The sequence below is a fragment of the Euprymna scolopes genome, chromosome 42, assembly GCF_053919585.1.
Source record: "Euprymna scolopes isolate OS-2025 chromosome 42, ASM5391958v1, whole genome shotgun sequence".
Lineage (NCBI taxonomy): Eukaryota > Metazoa > Mollusca > Cephalopoda > Sepiida > Sepiolidae > Euprymna > Euprymna scolopes.
Window position 1 is genome coordinate 1,277,094 of NC_136523.1, and position 17,280 is coordinate 1,294,373.

Here is a 17,280-nt window from a genome sequence, read left to right on the forward strand (position 1 = left end):
TGTTCGAAATTATACAATTTATTCTGCTTTAATCATTATATATTGTATGTAGTTTTTTTTTTTTTTATGTAATCCTCATAATCTAGCCAAAATATCATGTGACCTTATTTGATCAACAATTTGATACTGCAATTTTACTGGAGAGCACAAAGGCAAAAGTATCAATTGAAAAAGTTTTAAAATTTTTATTTTGACAAATATAACTTCAATTCATCTTTCAAATTTTACGTCTCCAAAGCCATCTTTAACTTGATGCACTTTCTAACTTTCTGATTCCATTTCCTCTCATTTTTTTTTTAGACGCAATTACTGCATGTTTTGTATGAACATGCGTCTGGTTACAGTTTATTCCGTGTTAAAGAATTTGAGGAATTGGGGGCTTTGTTACCCCAGGTTGAAGCCTCAGTCACAGACCTCAGCAAATTTAATTCCATAGTTGAATTGGTCGCCTTTTCACCTTTTAAAAGTGGTACAAATGCACTGGACAACATCAACAGCATTTCAGAAGGTATTTTCTTTTTGTTTCTTTTTTACTTTTTTTTTTTTTTTTTATGGATATATATGTAATCATGCCCATATTCCTTTATGTGTCTGTTGACAAAGGAGGGATCGAACCTAGTAATTCACTGCTGTTCTTTTGTTCACAATTTTATCAATAGCCATGTCTTGGATTTTAAAAAATTTTTGCGCAAACATTAGTCATGGTGAAAGTAAATTTTTGCCAGAATGGATTTTCCTGGATAACTGGTTGCCCTCTGGCTATTATAAGGTAAAATTGCCCCAAAATCCTTCATCCGTTCATCGTTTGCACTCTTTTTTTCAATAACCACACCGTGGATTTTTTAAATTTTGCACAAACATTAGTCATGGTGGAAGTAAATTTTTTCACTCCTGCTTGGCTTGTTTTCTTGTACAGTTAAGTTTTTTTTTTTTTTTTCTGATGAGTTAAGGGCAGAAAAATTGGCATAATTACATGAATGATTCTGCGCTACAAAACAGGTGTTGTCAAGAATTGAGCATTTCAACTTAAAGAAATAAATGCTAAGATAATCAACATCTTGAAATTTGGAACATAGTTTTGTCATTTATTTGTATATGCTCTATAGTTACATTGAGCTTCATAAATTAAAGGAATAGTATAAATAAAAGGTGAAATATAATTGAATAAACATATATATGGCAATTAAATTACACAGGCATCAACATTTCATCTTCGTCAGGCTAAAGGCACAGATTTTTTGTTGCTGTTTTTATATGTACATGTACTGTTTAGTCTAGTTGATTAACCAATCAGATTTATTATTTCTATCCAATCACTTAGGTTTTCATTAGTCAATAGCTGAGCTTCTTTCAACCAATGGCCTGTCTCACCTTGACAATGTTTTGTTTTGGCGCACCCCTTTTGTGAATGTGTCTAATTAACAGGTGACCTTATTTTAGCATGTGCATGATTGAAATTTCTTTTCTATTTTGTTGTTCATTGCTACTTTAGATGTTGATTTTAGTTTTTTTATTAATTTATTTATGTAGTTATGCTAAAGTAGTTTCATCTCTCTACAGTTGATTGCTATTTTATTTCTACAGTTTAATAAGCTTTTGAGATGTTGCAATTTCAAGCTTTTTATTCAAACATAGTCTACAAGGGTCGTCTATATATCTACATGTACTAGCCCATCATACTATTTTCTACTCGATTGTTGGTGAGTGTGCATTCCGAATTCCCATAATGGTTTGCTAGCAATGTTTTGAACTGTTTTTCTCTTTTGTTCTTGAATGTGTTTGATTAAATTATATCATCATTATAATAAGTGGTGTCCTGCCTGGTATGAGTGTTGACGTCTATGACTCTCCATCTATCTCTCCCTCGAGGCATTCATGAATTTGTTCATCCCTATTGAGCAAGGTGTTCTGATTAAAAACCCTATTCATGCTGTTTCTCAAATAAAGAGTTTGATGTATTGCCAAAGCTTTCTTTGCAGTTGTACAGACAGTAGGTTGTAGTTTCTTTCTGTCCAAGCAGTGCCCATATAAGGCGATTGTCCTGACCATTGTACCCAGAGATATCTTCTGTTCAGCATAACGAAATACAAAACCATGAATAGAATTATTTCTGTTTGCTTCCATATTGCATCAGTCACCTGATTTCCATGACCTCATGTTACCCTGATTGGGCCTAAGTGTGTTCTCGACTTTGCCCAAGGGTCTCCCACAGACAATTGGAGGGAAAGAGGCGCCTTACTTTTCCTTTGACAAGTAGTGCTATCCATTTTTATGTACAGGAGGACTTAATCCTAAATTAATCATTATGAACTTTGGAACATGGTTGCTAGGCATAATGTGATGGGACCCCTATTTGAAAATTCAGATTCCAGTATTTTTTTTAAATTTGAATAATAGTTTGTAAGCATCAATTAATAAATATTTCCCAAATGTTTGTTTCTTATGCCACAATCTCTCAATTGAAATTTAAATATTTAGATTTGCATTGAATTTGATCTATAGTCAATTAAACACTCCTTAAGCAAAGTTCCCTGAATGTCAGTTATTTGAAGCTTACCCCACACCCTCCCACATTTTACATAAGCAACACTTCTAATACAAAATATTTTCAAGGTTTGCAAAAGATGTCCGTTTCATCTATTTATATTTTCTTTTATTCAATCAACCTTTCTAACAGGTATTTTACACGAAGATCTCCGCGTCTTCATTGAGGCAAATGTTCCTCCCAAAAAGAAGAAAGTTGATTCCATCCTTGGCGTGTCTGACTCCAAGCTTGGTTCTGCTATCAGTGAAGACCCCACTTTAAAGTTGACATGTATGCACATCGGAGCCATCCCCGAAATACTGAGAGGTAAGATGAAAAGCATTAACAATTTCTCTTAACTTGGAAACCTTTATTTTTTTCTCTCTTTTGGATCTTCTTGTTAAGAAGAGGAGATGGGGGAGGGGAAGTATGTATTTAAAGCATATGAATTTTCTGCATTGTAGTAGCCCCCCCCCCCCCTAAAAGTGCACTTTCTGCTTAAAGCAGAGAAACCACATGTGGGTTCTCTGCTTTTTAGTTGATCCCACCCCCATGGTTTATTAACTGGCAGTGCTACCCTGTATTGTCCAGGACAAAAGTGTAACAACTTTCTATTAAAACTTGCCCCCCCCCCCCCTGTTTCTCCTCTCTCTCTCTCTCTCTCTCTCTCTTCCCTCCCTCTCTCCAAACCCCTCTTTCATGTCTTCATAGGTCAGGCATTAACGTCAAAGGAAAAAGTAAATCGTAATCTAAATGTTTTAGTTTTGATTCTGTTTTTTTTTTTTTTTAACTTATTAAATCATTACTATATATATTGAATCCAATTTAATAATAAATATGACATCTGCATTAATCAAAATATCATATTTAAGTGTATTTTATGACCGGGCAATGCTGAGTGACCTGCTAGTTTTAGATATTCGTCCAGAGCAATGTTGATCAATAGCATACCAACTTTATTGGTGTTTGTTTTGTAGTTTTTAACTTTTAGCTGACCATACATACACACAGACAACTGTGCTTTATATAATGGAAGAAGACAAGCATGATGATAAAAAAAGCCTCATCTTGGTTGCCATTTTGTTAGACATTTTTTTTGACAGTTCTCTGAAAACATGAGTTTTTGCTGTGAAAACTAAAGACTTCACACAAACATGAATTCTCTGCCTTGAAGCGAATTTTCACTTAAATCACTATTCTTCCCCCCCCCCCCCAAATTGCTAGAAACCTATTTTGTTTAGCTGGATTAGTATTATCATTTTCATCTTGCTTTTCTTTTCTCTTTTATTACAGTTCTCTATGTAAATGTAAATTTTGCTGTAAAGGTTATGACTTTAAACAATTCATGATGGAGTGGGGTGGTTAGATAACTTCCCCACCCCACATGAGTGCACATTGTTTTTTCTCCATTTTAATTCGAGTTAAGGTAACTCCTAGGATGTTGAGAAATTTATCTTTATATTTCAGCTTTTTTTTTTTTTTTTACTGTTGACTACTTGTATCCCTGATTTTTATTTTACCAAACTTTAGTGACACCTTATGTATCTATATTTATATCGATGCATACAATGTGAAAATGAATTTTAACATTCTAGATACAATGTTAACATTTCTTTTAAAATATAGTTATAAAGCCTCTTTAGGAAATCTAGAAAAAAAAACGGGCAACTTTAATACCAATGCAACATTCCAACTTCTGGTTATGGAATGTTCTGACTATTTACTCTGTATGCCCACTGACTTGCCATTTATAAACACTTAATTCCTCTAAATTCTTGTGTTAATTTCTGCTGGTCTAGAGGTAGAATGTTAACCTAAGAAGTCGAGAGGTATTTTTGATTGGATTTGAATCTCCTGACCGGCAGTAATTATCACTCCTTACACTGATGATTGCATAAGCATGAAACACTAGTGTTTTGGGGTACAAAAATAATATATATTTAAAAATATAGTTGTGTATCTAGCAAATTAAAAAAACTTTGTTTATTTTCAGGTATCCGTTTCCATTTTCATAGCCTAATTAAAGGTATGACATTGCGGTCTCAAGACAAAGCACAATTGGGTCTTGGTCATGCTTACTCTCGAGCCAAGGTCAAGTTTAACATTAACCGTGTGGATAATATGATCATTCAGAGCATTGCGTTACTGGACCAACTGGACAAAGATGTCAACACATTCAGCATGAGAATCAGGTGAGGTTTAAAAAATTCTTTTTATCTCTCGCATGCGGTCATAGTGTCTCCCCATCATGATAGAAGTCGGATCCATTCAAGCTTCGCTGGTTAGGTAGTGATACATCATATGATCCTCCTTTCGCTATGTGATAAAACCATGTGTTCCTCCCACTCGCTTGACAACGGTTTCCATGACCATCTTCATTCTGTCTTCTCGTTATTGGCGACTGTGGTTCACAAGCATAAAAGAATAAATCCTGCAAATATCAGTTGCACTCTGGGTATGTATGGCACGATGGATCCTCTACATGCTAAGGTCCATAGCTACATAGTCGTCAACCGTGGCCGTGCTCGTCAGTTGGATTAATTCATTTCTTTGTCTCTGGATCTGGTCCAAGCCACGATCTGCTTTCGACTGTCCACTGTTTCAAACTATTGTAAACTGTTGCAAAACCCATCGCCACTCTTAAAAACTAATTCTAAAATATATTGATTAATCTTTTGTCCCTGTTGTTGCTACACCTTGCATCCTATTTTACCTTTCTTTGTTGTTCCATTATGAACAACTTTCTATTTCTTTGTTCTGTTGATAAACTTATTTCCTCTTTTTTTTTTTTCTTTCTTCCCTACTTCCTAACACTTGAAGGGTCATCGATAGTATCACTCACATTCACAGATGGTTGGGTTAGTTTTATAGCTCTATCTGGTCAGGAGCAAATATCACTAAAAATACTGCAATAATTGACAAAGTTTCAGTTTGTTTTATTTAAGTAACTAGCAAGGCTACCCAGTGTTGCCCAGGGTAAAAGAACTTCTGTCACTTTATCCCTCTCTGTCTTTCTTACTCTTCCGTCCCCTCCAATTCTTTCACCCAGCCCATTCCTCTCTCTGGACATATGACATTACCTTGAGGAATGAGTCTGCATAAGGAGATTAACTCCTTGTTAAAAAAAATCAGTTACTTTAATTACTACATGATATGGCGGACCATCATCCTCTCCCTAACAAAATCTATGCCAATTCAGGATGAATAATTCTTTTTTAAATTTTATAAATTATTCTTTCCAAGCCATTGAGTTTTTTTGTTTTATAGATTTGACATAAACCATACACACATACACTTACAGATAACTGCCTTTTATATAAAAGACTAGCCTGAGTGCCTGGCGTTGCCTGGGTGTTTAGAGGTATGTGTTCAATCTGGTAGCAGATTGAACTAGCTTCCCTCAAAAGAAGACACGTCTAGGGAATATCAAATTCACAAGTGGTCCCAATCGCATGTATATCCCTGTTAGGGGAGATGACGACATTAGTTATTTGCAGTTCTTGCAGAGAGATGTCAACTGCCTCTTACATACAGCACCTAGTATTACCAAATAGTCAGTCATCTAACGAGAACTGGTGTGTCAACGTGATGTCTCAAAAAAGACACCACACATAGTGAAATGAAATAGCTTTGAATACAGAAGACAAATGTAATTGCAGAATCATGTTTGCAAATGTTCAAATTGATGACCATTATTGTTTAGACAAAAGATAGCGCATACTAAGAGGCTGCAGTTAGTGTGAGTACATATTTCTTTTTTAAACACTGTATAGAATAGATTAAAAAAAAAAAAAAAAAAGTTTTTAAAATTCATATCGTTAAAGTTTTATTATATATAGATGTATTTGGCAATATTTTCCTAAATTCATTTTGGCCTGCCAATGTCAATAATACATTTAAAATAGTTCATGAAAGTTGGCGATTACTAAATAATAATTTCAGCAATAATTATCTCCTCCTTCATTTCTAAAAATGAAAAAAACATTTTTTATCTCAAACTAACCGCAATAGAAGATATTTTTATGGGGAGCTGGGCAGCATGATGCTTATTCATGGAAAAGCTCTAGGAATTCCACAGACCACTTGTCTGTGGAAAAAAAAAAATAGCTATCATTTAATTTTAAAGTCTGGTACAAGGCCAAGCTATTTAACACCATTACAAATTTGGATGAAATATTGGTTTCACTTTTGATTTTAATTTTATTCATTTTTTATACTTTTTTAATTCCAAGATTTGAGTCTGTTATTATATTTAAATTATTCTAGCAGAATTATTCTTGGTATATAAAAAAATGGTGTCTTTATTTTTATACCCATAACATTTCAAATTTGTTCTTGGGTTTGAAACAAATACACCAGACATTTAAATTGAATATATATTGTAGAGAAACCTTTCTTTTTTGTAAGATTATTTATTTTTACATTATAGATTAATATTGAAACCCTAATTCATTAATTTGTAAAAACTTAATATCTATATTGCAACCTGCTAATATGCATGCAGTCATACAGATATAGGATTTCCACATCACTTTAATTAAGAGGCCAGGCTACACTAATAAGCAAAAATCTCTAACTTTCTTAAACACTAACTCAATATCTAATATTATAAACCCAGCAGAGATTATTGCATTGAATTTCATGGACCACTAAATGCATAATCTAATAATTTAACATATCACTGAAATGAATTATGGGTGGATGGCTAAAATTTATTAATAGGAAATCTACCCATTAAAAGTAACAAAATTATAGTATAATTAAACGAAAAGCTTATTCAAATATTAGACATTTTTATTTGATACTTGTTTTGTACTTTTTGGTTCAATGATATTGCAAGACTGAGAACAGTTTGTTTCAAGTCAAAAGCTATATCAAGTTTTATTTGCACAAATAGTTTGTAAATTGAATCAGATTTTTTATTTTAATAGTAATTCGTATGGTTATACTATTTATGTATGACAAATACTGCTTTTTTTTATTTTTGTTCAGATTTTGGCGAAATATTAAAAAAAAGAAAAAGGGGTTCTCTTAAGTTAAAACAAAAAAAATATTTTAGTTTTTTAAAATCGTAATTTTTTTTTTCTTTAATAGTAAATGATAATGGAGAGTAAATACGAAGTACCTTCAATAAGTTTCCAGACTTTTTTATGGGCACTTTTATCGATAGTACACACATGAAACTCTAGTCTCCTTCAAAGTAATCTCCGTTGGCTACAATGCACTTGTATCGTTCCAGCAACTTTTAGAAGGTCTCCTGGAAGTCCTCTTGTAGGAGCATGTCAATGACCCTTGTCACAGCCTCTTTCATCTCGGTTGTGTCCTAATAACAGCCACTAAGGTTTTCTTTGAGCTTAGGGAATAACCAAAAGTCACAGGGAGCAAGTTCTGAACTAGAGGGTGAGGAACTGTCTTGATGTCCATGATAACGCCTTTCTTTTTGATCTTTTCTGAGCACCCTAGGAACAAACTTTGCACAAATTTCTGCATCTTCAGTTTTTTGTGAATAATTAAACCGCACAATGGTCCTTATCCATGAAATTCTTTATTTGGCCAATCAACTCTGGTGTTCTAACTTCTTTACTCCTCACACACCTCTCATCATCCGTCATAGACTATCCCCTTCTTTGAATTTCTTATGCCACTCAAAAAGTGATACTCGATTCCTTCAAGATGGTCTGAAGCATTCTATGTTTCTGTGACATTTTTTTCCATGTTTTAAAAGAGAATTTTATTACATGTTGTTTTTTTATAGTGTCCTCACATCCACATAGCATTTTTGAAATTCACCAGCTATAACAATCAGGCTTTAGTAGGGTGCATTCCAATTCCTGCTCTAGCTGTTTATTTGAATCTGACATAAAAATTGGTCAGTCATCTCATAAGATGTATAGCAATAACGTAGTGAATTTTTAAGAGTATACAACAATTTTAAATGCCTGTACGAAAAATGTCTGGAAACTTAGTGAGGGCAGCTCTTATATCAACAAATTATTTAATTCCCCCAGATCTTTGTCCGTTTGAAAAAAAAAAAAAACCACCAACCCATTCTTTACAAAAGTTTTTAGTACAAAACAAAACAGTCTGTTTGAATTAAAATCAGTTGCTTCTTTGTCTTGATATAAGGATCGCAGGTTGCTTGAATGACGTGCTTAAATATCACAGAAATAGAGAATCAGTAAGAAGCATTTGTCATGCTTTAATTTGTTCTATATAATCAGTAAAACTCGTGATTAGTAATTTTTTAGTTACAAATGAAATTTGGAGGAGTTAAATTTGAAATGAACTGCTAAAGGCTTTCTTTCTTTTTTTTTTTTTTTTTTTTTTTGTGCATGCTTAAATCACTTCATAAAAACTTAATGCACCAATTTTGTTGTGAACCATCAAATATTTTACATCAACCAATAATAGTTTTGACCACCAGTTGGCAGCCATTATTGACCTAGATAACCACCACTATTAGTGAAAGTCTAATACAAGACCCAGTTATTTAATGATGCAAATACTTTTTTTTTTCCCTTTCACTTTTGACTTTGCTGTTTTCTATATTCAATTAATTCCTTCATTTCCAAGATTTGAGTCTGTCATTATATTTAAATTATTCTGGCAGAATTATTCTTGGTATATAAAAAATGTGGTGTCTTTATTCTTATGCCCATGGCATTTCAAATGTGTTTGTGGGTTTGAAACAAATACACCAAACATTTAAATTGAATACATTAAAAAAAAAATTTTTTTTTCATAGTTTAAGATCCATCATTTTCTATTTTAGATACTGGCATGCTTAGGACAAATTTTAGAATTGGGATTATTAGGTTCTCGTCCAGAATTTCCCTATATTAAAAAATAAAGAATAATCTAGATGATGTACGTACCCATGAGAAAACAAACACATCATATTCGAAAACTCATGTAAATAAATCAAGTGGTTTTATTTTTAAATCATAAAATTAAATTTTCTCAATCTCTGAGAAGTGACTGAAAAAAAAATCTAAAAAGGGGCAGGGTTTGGAGGGGTGGGGTGGATACCTCAGTTCATATTTACTAGGTTTTTGTTGTACTGCCTATGGATTCCCATTAATCGCTTAAAATGATTTTCTTTATAAAAATAAAACTACTTGATCAATTTCAATGATTTTTAGAATATGCTATTTTCGTTTTGTCTTGAGTATGTATGTCATACAAAAAATCATAAAGAAAACATTTGCTTATTATAAAAAAAAAATTAAATATTTATCTTGATTTAAACCCCAAAAATATGGAAAGAAAAATCTATATATAAAAAAAAAATTAAAATGTACGTATGCGTGTCTGTGCATAAATATTTAACCAATAAACTCATAAAACTGAAATTAACAGGAAATAGTAATCATACACCAACGATGGTTTATAATGAGTAAAATCTTTGGATGGATGAATAACGCATACAGAACTAAATGAGGGAATGAAGCTGGAGTGCTAAATGCTTTGGTTTCAATTCTAGCTGATGGTATCCAAGTAATTATGTTTTAAACTTTTGAAATCGGTTATATATTCAATAGAGAATTTGCTTTGTGGTAATAAATCAGAAACTTGCATGAATTAAAACATATGCAAATTTTATGACTGATAAGATTGGGTGCCCGCTGCTAGTCATTTAAAAAAAAAAAAAAAAATGACAAAAAAAATTTATTTTCTATTCTATAAGTACAGAAAAAAAAGATTTTTACCTATATTAAAATAAATTATACTAAAATCATATGCAATTAAAAACCTATTAGTAACAAATCAAATAAGAACATGAATAAAAACTAATGCATGTTCATCGAAAAAAGTTTAATGCAATAAATTCTCCACATGGAAACTGAAAATAACCATAAACTTCTGTTTATATTTCTAAACAAACCAATGATTATTTAAGTTGAATTTGGAGTGAAGAAAATTTCTGTGTACTTTTAGTCTGCAAATATGAGAGATTTTTTTCTTTTTACAATAAAATTTTTATATTTGTATTTTATCCATTAAAAATATTCATGCACGAACATGTATGACCTGTACTTTAGTATGATCGTGAAACATGGTCGATGAGGGAGTGTCAGAATGACATAATCCTGACTAAGGCATCACAAGAAAAAAATTGCTGGCTTCACTCTACTGGCTTTCATGAAAAAATATGTTGCATAACCTCTCAAATGTTTTGGCCACATCGCCTGTAATCAGTCATCTAAAATGCTCTAAACTGTGTCTCGCATTTATGGCCAGTATTAAGCTGCGTAAGACGCAAAGGGAATCCATTGATGACCCGATCATAATGAGTGACATAAGTGAAATAGCAACTATAATTTATTTAAAAAAAAAAAAAAAAAAAAAAAAAAAAAAAAAAACTATCAAAAAGTTTGAAATTATTCGTAAGCTTTAGATGAGATGAAAATAATAATGAAATTTCAATTGTTTTTATCTTTTTTTTTAAGCCTACAAAGCAAGAAACTGAGGGATATTAATGAAACAATGGAAGCTGTGAAATGCACTTCATTTTCCAGTAGGTCCAAATGAAGTAAAAGTCCTGTCAAATTTTTAAATTTTCACCAAAGTGAATATATAAACAACACTTGATATAAAGATGTTCTAATTTTGACATTAAAAATATTAAAGTCAACGAAAAAGTTTTTTATATACCTAACCAATGAATTTTATTTTCCTCATTTCAATTTAAAAAAACTTAATTTTGTCAGGGTTCATAAAAAACCCAAACAAAAACAAAAAAAAAAAAAACATACAATCCAGTTATTTCCCTTAAATTTTCAGTATGTCTTTTCATTTGTAATGCTGACAAAGGGGAATAACTCTTACACATTTACATTTTTTAAATTTTAATTATTTTTATTTGTTTTTTAATGCATTTGTTTTGTGATTCTTTTATTTGTAGAGAATGGTATTCTTACCATTTCCCAGAATTGTACAAACTGGTGCCGGAACAATCCCAGTATGCGAAAGTTGTTAAAATTGTCAAAGCCCGGAAAGAACTTAATGACGAATCTATTGATCAGATGGAAGAAGTTTTGCAAGACAGAAATGTAGCATTAGCCATTTTAAATGCTTCAAAATCTTCAATGGGTTGGTCTGTTTTATCTATCTATATATATAAAAGCGAAAATGTATGTATGTATGTATGTCTGCTAAAAACTTTCAACAGACAACAACAATTCACAAACTCGGTATCATATTGAAGCTCCATCCTTCACTCAAAAAATATCAAAAAATTGGACAAAAGTGTTCATGTTTTCACCCCGAAATCGACAATTTTCGACAGGGGGGGGGTCAACAAAAACGGCCCTCTCGACTGGTTCTACGCATGCGTCAGATGACGTCATGACCTGATTTACTTTAAATAGTTGAAAAACTGAACAAATTTCATATAAGTCGCGTTAGGTCAGTTGATTAGCGCGTTGGTTCATTGTCTAAATGTTTTGGGTTCGAATCGTGGTGTGAGATGTCTTTTTTTTTTTTTTTTTTTTTTTTTTTAATATAAATATTAAACCAGTGTTATTTAAGCCATTTTTCACGTAACGTTCGTTTTTCTGTTTTATTTTTACTTCGCTTATCCATCTCCGACCACACACCCAAAAACACCCGGGTACCCACCAATTTTTTTAAAAATTTTAATATCAAAACAGGCTTATTTAAGCCATTTTTCACGTGTTCATTTTTCTGTTTTCTTCATTCGTTTGCCTTACGTTAGTTTCTTTTTGTATTTTTTTTTTCCCGCTTAAGTTTTAACATTGTTTTCTTTTTTTACTTTGCTTATAACAAACAAACCCATGTCGTTGTCATCGTAACGCTCGACGACTTCTGGGCGCGCACCTGTCAATTTCGTTCTTACTTAAATAAATTCAAACATCGCCTCAAGGCTTCGGGGTTTTTTGTTTTTTTTTATTTCGATTGCTGCGTCTTCATTTCACTTTAAAAAAAAAAAAAGCGAAACGATCCGCACCATCAGTTCCCTGGCACTCGTGGCAGGGACATCCACAAAGTAAGTCGGTTTTGATCAATGCGGCAAAAACTGTCATATCAGACAATTGCTTTTCAAATACACTTTTTTTATTTTGGGTAAACAAACAACCAAAATTGGGCAAAGAAAAACGGCCTCGCAGCAAAACTTTTTTTTTTTTTTTTTTTTTTTTTTACATGTCCAAACAGCAGGGTTTTAGTTTTTGATGTAACCCCTCCTCCCCAACATACACACCTACAAACACCTGGCCAACACTAAGTGCCCCCGCTAGTCTTCTATATATATAAAAGGCAAACTGTGTGCACATTTTATGTATGTCCAAGAAAGGCTTTTTTTTCGCCGGGCTTCTCGGGGGGTGGGGGGTGTACTAGCGCTTAGAAGTGTTTATAATACCCCCCTAGGTAATAATATCTACGATTTGGGAACGCGTGTCACATCTAGATTTATTTACAGCGACTTTTACAAAATTATTGCTATTTTGGCTTCTCGCGTGTTGATTCGGCTTTTTCGTATAAAACCGAAACTAATTTGAAGCTTAAGGCATTGTTCCCGGCGTGATTCCGGGAACGTCCAGAAAGCAATCAGCTTGGATCAATGCAGAGTTTTTCCTTATATCAGACAATTGCTATTCAATTTTGGACAATCCCCTTTTAGAAGGGAGCTGGTTTTCCCCCAACATTTTGGGGAAACAAAACCAGCCAAAATTGGGTAAACAAACTAAAAAAAGAAAACTGCCCTGCATTAACTTCTATTTGACCTCATTAAAAAACTGCCCCGCAGTAAAATTTAACTCTGCTACTAATATTTGACCCCATTAAGTCGTTAAGTGCGGGCACCTGTCAATTCTTAATACTTAAATAAATTCAGACATGTTTCAGTTACTCTTTCTTGGTGGCCGAGCGGTTAACATGTCACGTTTTTTTTTTTTTTCACACTTTAATTTCCAACTTCGCCTCAAGGCTTCGGGTTCGATCCTACCTACCTACCTACCTACCAAAACGTTTTTTTTTTTTTAGTCCCCCCCCCACCCGACACAAACATCCGTTCAATGATTTTTTTTTTTTAGAAGTTTTAGCATGGTTTCTTTTTATATAATTAAACCGGGTTATTACTTCGCTTATTCGTTTTTGACCCAAGACCTATTAGATTTGAGTTTTTTTAACCCTATCTAAGATGTGGCAATAATATTCTTTGCATTCTTGGAATTGTAATTTATTTCATTACAAATACCTAATTTATTTTCATTAAAGTGGCATTTGATATTTAGAAAAAAAGTTGTTTATATTGAGGTTCATTTTTGCTAAAAGAAATTTTATATATTGGCTCTCTCCTGTCTGCAGTTTGTAGCAATTTTGCTTTTGAAATTTAGTTTTCATTTATTCATTTTTTGATTTTTTTGATTTTATTTATTTATTTTTTTTTTTTACTACTTTTAACTTAGAAATTTTTAGTTTCTTACTCAGATCTAAAAAAATCTACAGAGAAAGAAAATCTGTTTAGTCTATATAAGTGAATATGTACTACATAACTAATTTTTTTTTTTCCAAAATTAAAGCGCTAACTTTTATCACTTTTATTTTTCTCCCCAAAACAGGAATGGATATTTCACCAATTGATTTGTTAAATATCGAAAAATTTGCCTCTCGAGTAATTGAACTTTCTGAATATCGTAAATACCTTGTAAATTATCTACAGAAGAAAATGGGGCAGGTTGCTCCTAATCTCACAGCATTAATCGGAGAAACCGTAAGTTTTTTTTTGCTTTTAAGACCCAATTATATCTTTATAAAATTATCCATTAGATAAATAGTGTGTGTGTGTGTATATGGAAGAGTTTGAATGCAAAATATGATGTCATTTTAGAAAAACGTTGCATTTCAAGTTTTGATTTTGAATTTAATGTTCGTCTGTTTATTTAGATTTATTGTGTTGTGGCTTCAAACTCTTCCTTCATGTATACGTGGGTGTATATATGTATCTGTATATCCAAAATGCATTTTTTTTTTAGAATTTAAATTCATTCATTACATTTTCCTTTTTAAATTAACCAATCTAATGTGTATGTGCATGCATACTCAAGAAATGAAATCAAAAAATTTAAAAAATTATTTGACAAATATACCTGTTGAACCAAGTGCAAGAGGGATTCAAACAATTACACTTATAGGCACGCTTAAAATCTTAAGATCTCTAGGTTGGAATATATAAGATAGTGGGTGAATATCTGGCATTTGGTAGGATGCTTCATCCCCAGTCCGAAGAAAAAAAAAATGATTACTGGAAGGAATTACCCCAACAGAACCGTTTTGAATGACTTATGTCCCCTTACAAGCATTGAAATCAAGATACAATGAGATTAAACTTTGTTTAGAATACTTATTTCAATTTTCATTATATGATTTTGATCCTAGAAAATGTCTAAAATTTAAAATCTTACAGAATTGAAATTCATAGAATCTTGCTTAATGTGTCCAAGGATTATAAATTCAATCTGATGTTGGAATTTTTGAATGGAAGTTTGTGCCAATATTTATGCCCCCGATAAAATACTCCAAAGAAAGTGAAATTTGAGCAATATATTATTTATTGGTGTCTAATATCTATGAAAAAAAAATTTCACAAATATCTGAATTTTTATACCTCTTTTTGTAACAAATTCAATATAGTCCTCATTACCTATCAGCAGCTGTGTTTGAAAATTTGATTTTTTTGTTGAAGATTTTTGTGTAAGTGACTAGACTTTTAGCTTGTTAAAATGGGTGAAAGTTATAGTGTGTTGATTTAAAATGAGTGTTTAATTCCAAATTGATGTTTAAATATTAAATTTACATTCATTTTTGTATTAAATACAAATCCTTATTAATCCCTAACTCGCTACCATCATACTTTGTTTAATAACAAATGTCTATACAAAATTTCAACCAGATTAGCTCAGTAATTCCCAAGAAAAAGTGAAACAAATTGAAATACAGATATAAGCAATAATGTTCCTACGCAATTGACAAAAGTATATGTTGTCAGTGTCAACAGATATGCATGGAGGATATCATATCCCTTCATATGTTTTTTATTAAAAATTTTTTTATTTCTCCCAAATTGATAGTTTTATTTTTTGTCACAGATTTCATTTCTCTCATCTCCCTTTTCCCCTTTATGACATTTCTCTTTGAAATTGTTAATTTGCCGAAAATACCTTTTAAATAATTCATGTTTGTAGGGTAGGTATAGGAGGCTTGTTTCATTAAAAAAATGACTTGATGCTTCCTACATCTGGACGCAAGGTCTTTTTTGTGCTGCCCTCTCCATACACAAACATTTTTTCAGCTGTTTTTACCATTGGCTACTAATATCCGTATTAATTTCAATTGAATTTCTTATTCCAGGTTGGAGCCCGATTAATATCCCATGCTGGAAGTCTGACAAATTTAGCCAAATATCCCGCTTCCACTATTCAGATTCTTGGTGCCGAGAAAGCACTCTTCAGGTATTCTCCAATTTCTATGCTGATATTTTATATTCTGTATCAAAACAAACTTTCAATGTGTTGTTAAATAATGAAAAAAATGAAAACAAAATTAATTCAAAATAAAATTAATTCAAAGGTATAAAATAAAATTTTGAACCTAGTTAGCGTTTGGGAGAACTAAGAAACTATTTTTCATTTTTCAAAAATAATCGATTATATAAAACTCATTATGTCTGTTTCCATTATTTTCAAACTTTTCCTCCGAGATACAAGCTTGCAGAACTGTGTGAAGTGGATCAAATGATTGCATTTTTTCTAGATCGTTCTTTTATCGGACTTTAGTCAGTAAAAATAGCAGTTAAACCATTAGAATTTTAAAAAAATTGGAACTTGGCAAGCGTAATTGACTTAAAGTGTTTTTGTATATTTATATGTTAAAGTTGGTTCTTCTTTTTAGGTATTTCTTATTCATCTGACAATAGATCAAACAGTAACAACTAAGGCTGGAGCGCAAAATGTTTTGGTTTCAATTCTGGTTGAAAGCACCCAAGTTATTTATTTTTTTTTTTACTTTTGAGATCACTATATATTGAAATTTGAGATATATTTGAAATCGCTAATAAATAATAGAGTTGGCGCTATAATAATAAATATGAAATCTGCATGAATTAAAATATATTTAGCCATGTTTTATGACTTGGCGATTGTCTGGTGGCTAGTTAGTCTACTATATAAGAAATGGTTGCAGGGGTGTTAGTCATCAGCATTTTTTTTTTTTTTTTTAAATCAAAAATCAAATTTTTGCTTGAAAAATTATTGCCTCATGAATGAAATTTCTTTACTTAAATTTTCACTTTCATCGATGAGCTGAAAACAGTAATGTAAATTTCATACAAATCTGATATTTGCTGAAAATAATTGCTTAAATTTTGAGTTGTCTAATTTCTCTGAGATCATAAACTGAAAGATTGTATTCTTAACAAAATTTTGTCCTCCATTATTCAGCCAGTGTTGTCTTGACAGTTAAATAGAAAATGCAACTCATTAGAATCTTTTTAAAAAAATTATCTCTCGTTGACTTTTTTACATAGTATGCTTGCTTTTTTTTTTATTTTTTTTTGTTTTGTCCATCCCATTTCCTAATGATGAGACCATCCTTGCGCTCCGAACTGGATCAATGTATTCAGTAATGATGTTCACTTTTTTGGGCCAGTTTGACCGTGTGTGGTCAATCTGGATCTGAAGGAAATGGTGCAAAATTTGTTCTCCTTTAACAAGTAAATATAGTGAAAAGGCTGTATC

At 31.9% G+C, this 17,280-nt stretch overlaps 1 protein-coding gene across 2 annotated transcripts in view; it reads left to right on the top strand.

Annotated features, from left to right (window-relative positions):
* The window catches only part of LOC145266910 (nucleolar protein 56-like), a 36,761-nt gene that overhangs the window by 8,351 nt on the left and 11,130 nt on the right, over positions 1-17,280 (top strand). For both annotated transcript variants that reach the window (XM_080122699.1, XM_080122698.1), the window contains exons 2-7: positions 301-508; positions 2,678-2,851; positions 4,518-4,716; positions 11,430-11,617; positions 14,107-14,258; positions 15,896-15,996. In XM_080122699.1, the coding sequence (XP_079978825.1) occupies positions 301-508; positions 2,678-2,851; positions 4,518-4,716; positions 11,430-11,617; positions 14,107-14,258; positions 15,896-15,996 (1,022 nt within the window). The remainder of the gene's footprint in view (positions 1-300; positions 509-2,677; positions 2,852-4,517; positions 4,717-11,429; positions 11,618-14,106; positions 14,259-15,895; positions 15,997-17,280) is intronic.